Source organism: Miscanthus floridulus, chromosome 7 (genome assembly GCF_019320115.1).
Source record: "Miscanthus floridulus cultivar M001 chromosome 7, ASM1932011v1, whole genome shotgun sequence".
NCBI lineage: Eukaryota > Viridiplantae > Streptophyta > Magnoliopsida > Poales > Poaceae > Miscanthus > Miscanthus floridulus.
The window spans coordinates 115755071-115762980 of NC_089586.1; the positions used below are offsets into that span (position 1 = coordinate 115755071).

The window sequence follows — 7910 nt, forward strand, 5'->3', positions numbered from 1 at the left end:
GGCGTGCTCGCCGGCGCATGGCCGCCACGCGGCGTGCGCGCTCTGGCGCCGGTCGGGCGTGGGCACGGCGAACAGGCAAGGCGTGGCGCTGAGGCAGGCCGAGCGAGGTGCGGGGCAGGCTGGCTTTGCGAACTGGGCCGAAAGCGAGGCACGAGGCCCACTAAGGTGAAATGATATTTTTCAAATTATTTTCTATTCCTATCTCATTAAATGTAAATTTTGAGCAATTTCAAAGCAGTTTCAAACTTTGGCCCAAAAATAAAAGTTGCTCAAAAATTTATTCTCTACAACTTTGCTTTTAAGACCAAAGTCAAATTCCAAATAGATTTTGAATTACAAAATTAAAATCAATATTAATTCGAAACCCTAATTTTGAAGAATTGTTTTTAAAAGCAAAACTTGGCCAAAATTTAAATATAAACTTTGCTCCAAATTGTATCCTAAATATTTATAAGCTATCTTAGTGATCAAACCAAGAAATCATATCACCCAAACATGAGATTGGCATTTCAAATAGTTTAAACATGATGAATTTTAATTTAATTTCAGCACCACATGAAATGACACTTCTTTTCTTTAGAATGGAATGCATAGATGCTGCTTATGCATAATGAAATGATGATTATGCTCATGAGATGGAATGTTAATGCATGCTTAACACCGAGGTGTTACAGTGTCGGTTAAGGACCGTCCGTTGTATTAGATTCTAGTCAGGACACAAACTTATTATCCTGAGCACATACTTGCTTATAGGAGCGGGAAGGCTCGTTGCTCTCTTATAATGGGTTCTGACTCTTTTTGATCGACTGATTGGAGGCGGCGATGATGAAGGTCTAAGCACCACACTGAGTCTGGGACTTAGGAGTGGGGGCTTAGAGTCCAAGTTTAGACAGGGACGTAGACCCCTTGACGGGAGAGTAGTGGGTTGGTCCTGTTTGTGCCTGGGGTACAAGCGGAGCGTGTGTTTCGGGGTATCCAGCTGGGATACATTGGTTCGCGAATCGTCGTGTGATACGGTACGACTTGTCTACGATCTAGGACCATAGTAAAAACTGAAAGATGAAAGAGAATGAATGGATGTGATTGCTCAACTCTTACTTGAAAGTAGAACAGGTGCGTACCTAGAATGGTAAGCTAATGAACTAATCATGACTGCTAATAAAACACATATATAAGAATTCACTACTAGTAATACTTTTCGCAAACAAAAAGGAAACCTAGCAAACCATAAAACTTATCATATCCTTTGAAGTCGGAAATTATTCCCACTAGTCGGGTAAGTCTTACGAGTACATTGTGTACTCAGGGTTATTTACCCATGTTGCAGGTGCAGCTTGAGGAGTGGCTGTTGTGTGGAGGATTTTTCTTGTGGGCACAGATGGATCCTTGTATCTTATCGTTAGATGTTTATTTTAATTCCACTGTTTAAATTCCGCACTCTGAACTTGGTACTGTAATAATGTATTTCCGAGAACTTTTGTTGTATGAAATGAACTAAATATTGTAAACTCGTTCTCATTATTGGATCATGGAGGAAAAACATGGATTGTTCGAGTTCTCCCTTGTGGTGTGCTCGACGGAACTGTCCGATGTAGCTAACTTTTGGGGTGCTTAGTGTCTAGTGGAAGACGAGCGCCTCCAAAAACGTGTTATTTTGAGCGGTTCTGCCACAATCACCACCCTACTTAGTTGGCACTCTAATTAATGACAATAGAAACTATCTCAGTTTCTAGCTTGGGACTAAGGCTGGACGAAAAACTCGAAGCTCGTTAGCTCGCTCGGCTCGTGGCTGGCTCGACTCGGCTCGGCTCGGCTCATTATGATAACGAGCCGAGCCGAGCCAAGATTTTAGCTCGTTAGCTATAACGAGCCAACTCGAGCCAGCTCGCGAGCCGCTCGCGAGCTAAATGAGCCAAGCTTCCAGGAAAAAAAAGTATCAAAACTTGTATTAGTTTTTGTATTATTTCATGTCTTGCACTTTACAATTGACTGGTAACTGGTCTAGACCCTATAAATTGACTGGTAACTGGTCTAGATGCATTTCTTTTGTATTATTATTATTCTCAAACTTTAGATAAATACAAATATTATATTTTGTGTATTTTTTATACCTGGCTCGCGAGCTTAATGAGCCAGCTCAAGCTTTTAACGAGCCGAGCCGAGCTGGCTTTCTGGCTCATTAGGATAACGAGCCGAGCCGAGCTAGCTCGTTATCTTAACGAGCCATAACGAGCCGAGCCCAAACGAGCCGAGCCGGCTCGTTATCCAGGGCTACTTGGGACTGTTCTTAGCAATGTTCTTATCTAGGATTAAGAAAACCGCTTAAATCTTAAGCTACTTTCAGATTTTTTTAGATGAAGCCTTTTTTTACATCAATTTATTAGCAAGCACCTTTATTAAAATCAAAAAGGCTTTTTTTAGCCCTCCACTACTCACAAAAGGGCCGTGTTACTCGAAACCGCGATGACGATTGGCGCGTGAACATTCCCTGCATCACCCTCTGCACGTGACCCGCTCCACTCCCCTGCACGGCACACATACTCTCTCTCATCAGCCATCGCCACCCGAGTACCCGACCACCGTCACGCGGACCTCTCTCCTCTCCTTCCCCTCTAAAACCCCACGAAATCGCCGAAAGCGAGTAGCGGCCGCAGCCCGCAGCGATTCAGCGAACACAGCCCCGCTTGCGGCTTGTCTCTTTCCCCCCACTTGTTCAATCTCTCTCCTCACCCCTTCTCCCCTCCCGGAGCGCAAGAAAAGCTCGGATTCCTGGTGGTTTATCCCATTCTCCGTCCTCGATCTGAGCGTTGCCTGCTTCCCTGCCTCCCTTCCCTTGCCCAGATGGCCGCCTTCCGTGTCCTCTAAATCTTCCGCCGCAGCAAGCTTCCCCCACTTGTCGGTTGTCCTGCTGCCGCTGCCAATGGCGACCAAGGGAGGGAACGCGAGCGTCGTCCCGGTGGGGGCGCTGCTGGTGGCCGCGCTCCTCCTTAGCTCTTTGGCTCCCGCCTACGCGTCCTCGTACCCCGCAAGTGAGTGAGCGGCCGAGGCTCGGGCTCCTGGTTTCGCTCGCCTCTCGAGTCTCGCCCGGGGGTGGTTGTTTGTGTTGGATTTGACGGGTGTGTTTCGTTGCCATCGCATCGCAGGGGTGGTGAGCGGGTTCCTCTCCAATGCGGCGTCGTCGGTGGTGAAGCGGCTGTGGTCGCTCAAATCCACCACCAAGACAGGTGACTGCTGAAATCTCTCTGCCGTTTTGTTCCATCTCCGATTCCGATTTGTGTTTTTCCTGAGACTGCGTTTGCTCCTGGTGTTGTAGCAGCGAGCGGAGGCAAGTCGATGGTGAAGTACGAGGGCGGGTACACCGTGGAGACGGTCTTCGACGGCAGCAAGCTGGGGATCGAGCCCTACTCTGTGGAGGTCACCCAGGGCGGCGAGCTGCTCGTCATGGACTCCATGAACAGCAACATCTACAGGATGGCGCTGCCGCTGTCCCGATGTGAGTGCGCCCTGGCTGACCTCCTCCTCCCTAGTCCCCCCTGAATCCGGCATGTTTTGGTGTTACTCCCCAGTGAGGGCTCCGCTAATTATATGCTGCTGTATGTTTGGTGGAGTTGGTGCTGCCGAAGCTGTGGATTGGTTGGTGTCATCAATTGCGGCATGGCCATTCTTTTGATGGCGATGTCTTTGTTAGCTTGCAGCCTGCACAGGCTACGTAATGCTTTTTCAGTTGCTTCCAGCTGATTTATGCAACTTGGCCACTTCCATTTTTATGCGTTGTGTTCACTTGTAGAAATGTGGTCTGAAAAAAAAGGTGTCAATCTAATCTTTGCTACTTTTATGCTTATATATGCAATGGTATCAAAATTTGTCAAGGTGTTGCTATAGCTGTTGTGTTTAGCACTAAGAAGTGCGTCATCACATGCTGATCCCCTCTCTGTGATATACATTTGACCCAAACAGTTATACTGATTACCAGCAATCTTACTCCCCCGTCCACAAAAGAATACAATTCTCGCTTCTCGAGAAGTCAAACAGTTTGAACTTTGACTAAAAAAAGGGCGTACCTAGAGAGCTCCCGCTCTGTGCGGGGTCTGGGGAAGGGTGTCAGTGGCAAGCCTTAACTTTGACTATATATAAAAAAGTACTAACCTTCATAATACAAAATAAGTACCATTAGATTAGTTATAAAATATATTTTCATAGTAAATTTATTTGGAGACATCAATAATAATATTATTTACTATAAACTTGGTCAAACATGAGCTAGTTTGACCGGCACGATTCCCATAATTACATTCTTTTGCGGACGGAGGGAGTACATCTTTTTTATGTGTTTTTCTTTATGCCTGTCTATGTTTCATTTACCAGCAAATGCTTTTGAGCCACACAAGATTGATCTCATCTCCTGAAACTGGGCTGAACAATGCAGATAGCAGGCCGAAGCTTGTTGCTGGTTCCCCTGAAGGATTTCCTGGTCATGTTGATGGGAAGCTGCGAGAGGCGAGGATGAACCATCCAAAGGGATTTACAGTGGATGACAGTGGTAACATCTATGTGGCTGATGCCATGAACATGGCCATTAGAAAGATCAGTGATACAGGTAAGCTAAAATGTCCTGCGGTAGGGTAGATGCACATGGTTTTGTCTGTTCCTTGAGTATCCAATGTTTGCCTTTTGGTGTTTGCTGGTCTTGTCCGTCACGGATTCAGCACCTGGATCCAAAACTGCATTTAGAAAGAGGATACACTGTTAGTCACACTTTGTGGTCAGCTTGAGTAAATATGCTTAGTCTAGTCTCTGAACTGCATTGTGATGTCCAGATGAAATATTTGTTTGAGTGCTAATTGCTGAAAGCTTCTTTTTCTTTTCCCAATATTTTTTTTGGGAAACCTGTCATTCCATTTTACAGAATGGAAATGGACGAGAAAAAAAGGGATTTGCTGAATTTTTTTCAGAACAGAGCCTCTTTGGCATTCAAAAGGCTATCAGTGAATAATGAAATTGCATTTTTGAATTCAGACTTACCTATTCGTGGAAGATTATGTTCTAAAATTACATAGGAAATTTGTTAACTGATATCTTCTAATTTTCTAGCCTAATTTGTACCTTCTATACTTGATATATACATATATATTGTTGACTTGTTTAGGATCGTCTCTCTTTGCTCCAAAACTATTTCTACATGGATAAATTTTATTGCGTTCTTCAAGTTGAAGTTAGCTAGAGGCATGATCCTAAGTTCCTAACTGGGCTTGAGTTTTAGTAAGGTCTGTGTTTAGATGTTTCTGCAATCATTATGCATACTTTCCCTTATCTACCTAATCTCTAGTAAAGAACAAGTTCATGTCTGCCTGACATATTGTGTTCCGATTCTTAGGGGTTACAACTATTGCTGGGGGAAAATCAGGCAGAGGAGGGCATGTTGACGGACCAAGTGATGAGGCAAAATTTTCTACTGATTTTGAAGTTCGTTACATTGGCAGTAGCTGCTCCCTTCTGGTGATTGACAGAGGAAACCAAGCAATTCGGGAGATTCAGCTCCACTTTGATGACTGTGTGTACCAGTATGAAGCTGGTTTTCCTCTAGGTATATTATACATTGCTCCATTTTCTGCAATCATTGCTGGACCTGAAAAACCTATGATTAAAGCTTACCACCTAAACATGCCGTTTAAACTCTATGATGTATCTGATCATATTAAGTTTCTATGCCTGCAGGAGTCGCACTGCTTCTTGCTGCCGCTTTCTTTGGCTACATGCTTGCACTGCTTCAACGCCGAGTTTTAGGGATGTATTCAAATGGAGATGTAAGTATCAAGTGCCTAACACTGTCTTTATTGTGTGAGGGAAAGAAAAAAAATGTACCTTCCCTGGCTGACAGGGTTAGCAAATATGGCTAGGACTACAGTGGTCCTGTGAGCCTGCTGTAATGCAGCAGGCCAGCACATGAATTTTGTTGTCATCGGTGTTTTGTCTCTCCTGGTATTGGTGTCCATCATCCATTGGCTTCGGTCTGGGTCCTCCCCACCCTCAAATGCCTCCAGCCAGCCAAGAATTGCTACCAACTTTATGTGCAAAACAACTTTTTAGGTCTAGATTAATATTGTTCTGCTTAATTGGAGTTAGACTAGAGTACTAAAACAACTTATCTTCTTGTTAGTTATATTGTGCATTTTGAAAGTCGTGTAGACATCTAGTTGTTGTTTATGATGGAAGGTTTGTCGAGCATTATCCAAAAAAGAAAACAGAGGGAACCACACAATTGTTCAGTTTTAGTTTATCCTTATTTGGATTGTCCAGTTCAAAATTCAGTACTTGTCGAGACTCGCCATCCTACTTGTATTCTTGCAGTATATTGTTCTGAATGCAAATTTTACAATGCAGGAGCAGGAACATGAGAGTCCAGTAAAAGCTAAATTATCCAGCATTCCACCTCCATACCAGAAGCCACTGAAGCCTTCTCTTCGCCCCCCGCTAATTCCAACTGATGATGAACCTGTGAAACAAGAGGAGGAAGAAGGGCTCTTCACGTCAATCAGCAAACTTGTGGGTGGAGCAAAATCATCAATTGCAGAGATAATCGGCGCCGCATTCTCCAGAAAGAAGCGACTAAACATTCATCATCATCAGCTGGGTAGGCCAACCTCCTGTCCAGTACAAGAAAGCTACGCCATCCCACGGGACGAGACCCCACCGCCACTGGACACAAGGGCGCCGACCCCTCGCAAGAACTACGCCTTCATGTCCAAGGAGCCGGAGAAGATCCACCACATCCGCCACGGTCGGCCTCAGTTACATGGCTGGACCGGAGAAGCAGCACCTCAGCAGCAGCAGCAGCCGCTGCCGACGCAGCCGCAGCAGGTGCATCACCAGCAGTACCTTCAGCACCACAGGCAGTACTCGGCTGGGCCACAGACCTTCTACGAGCCGAGCTGCGATGCAACCAAGGAGATCGTCTTCGGAGCCGTGCAGGAGGGGGACACCAGCCGCCGTCCCGTGGAGATCAAGGCCGTGAACCACGGGGACCCGGCTGCGCCGTACCAGCAGAACGGGCTGCGATTCCGCAGCAGTTACAGCATGGGCTACAATGGCAACAACTAGTCGAGGAAGATTTATTACTGCCTAGTAGTGTTTTGGCGTCCTCCGTTGTACTAGTAGCTGTAACGGGAAAAGAGAGGAGCGATAGAGAGCACTCGAGGAGAGTATCAATCCCCTCGAATAGGCTGGAGTTTTGGTAGAAGAGCTTGGTGATAATGGTTATTGGACTCTTTTACTGGCGGTGACATATATGTATATGTATGTATGTAGTAAGTGAAATGCGTTTTGATCTCATTCGACGTGAATTCCTTGGGGAGATGATTTGGGTTGTGGAGAGTGGCTGCAGGGTGCTGGCGGCTGGCCCTGTAGGACATGTGCGATGTTTCGGCTCATGTGTGGCTGTGGCAGGCTGGCCAGGACGGGCTGGCTGGTTTGCTCAGTGATGGACCGAGGCTAGCGTAACAGCGTGATAGCGTTTGACATTTTTGTTACTACCGCCGGTCACGTGGGTCATCTATGATGTGTGGCCATGATTTCGCCTTTTGAATGCACCGCCGGACACCGGTAGTGACCCACTCGACGAGTGAACCGTAAAAAATCTGAAAAGATTCAATTCTATCTCTATATCATTGGCTCTGTTCGCTTGGCTGGCTGAAAGTACTGTTGGTTAATTTGTTGTAAGAGAAAAATATTGTTCGTTGACTGAAAAAATACGGCTTATAAGCTAAGCGAACATGGCGCTTATTCAAAATTCAAACGATTATTAATTGAAGTTCTAGAAAATAGTATGAATAGGCATATTAAAAGAGGGAATTCTTGATTCGATAGTAAGGCCGCTTTTAGATGACGAATTTTTTTGGTTTTGGTTACTGTAG

The 7910-nt window shown here is 45.4% G+C and overlaps 1 protein-coding gene across 2 annotated transcripts; it reads left to right on the forward strand.

The window, feature by feature from the left end:
* The first annotated feature begins 2592 nt into the window (after positions 1 to 2592).
* On the forward strand, positions 2593 to 7314 carry LOC136464377 (uncharacterized). 2 transcript variants are annotated; one of them, XM_066463331.1, is made up of 7 exons: positions 2593 to 3029; positions 3144 to 3224; positions 3314 to 3493; positions 4427 to 4597; positions 5375 to 5584; positions 5716 to 5804; positions 6382 to 7314. In XM_066463331.1, the coding sequence occupies exons 1-7, from the start codon at positions 2921 to 2923 to the stop codon at positions 7096 to 7098; spliced, it is 1557 nt and encodes a 518-aa protein (XP_066319428.1). In that variant the 5' UTR covers positions 2593 to 2920; the 3' UTR covers positions 7099 to 7314. The 2 variants fall into 2 exon arrangements, with proteins under 2 accessions (XP_066319428.1, XP_066319429.1); XM_066463332.1 differs by having other exon boundaries at positions 3317 to 3493.
* The last annotated feature ends 596 nt before the right edge of the window (positions 7315 to 7910 follow it).

What these genes read in the sequence shown, in the direction of transcription:
- LOC136464377 (XM_066463331.1), top strand. Translation starts at nt 2,921, where the DNA reads ATGGCGACCAAGGGAGGGAACGCGAGCGTCGTCCCGGTGGGGGCGCTG. An exon ending in TGAAGCTGGTTTTCCTCTAG is followed by an intron (nt 5,585 to 5,715) that starts GTATATTATACA and finishes CTATGCCTGCAG; the next exon opens with GAGTCGCACTGCTTCTTGCT. An exon ending in GGATGTATTCAAATGGAGAT is followed by an intron (nt 5,805 to 6,381) that starts GTAAGTATCAAG and finishes TTTACAATGCAG; the next exon opens with GAGCAGGAACATGAGAGTCC.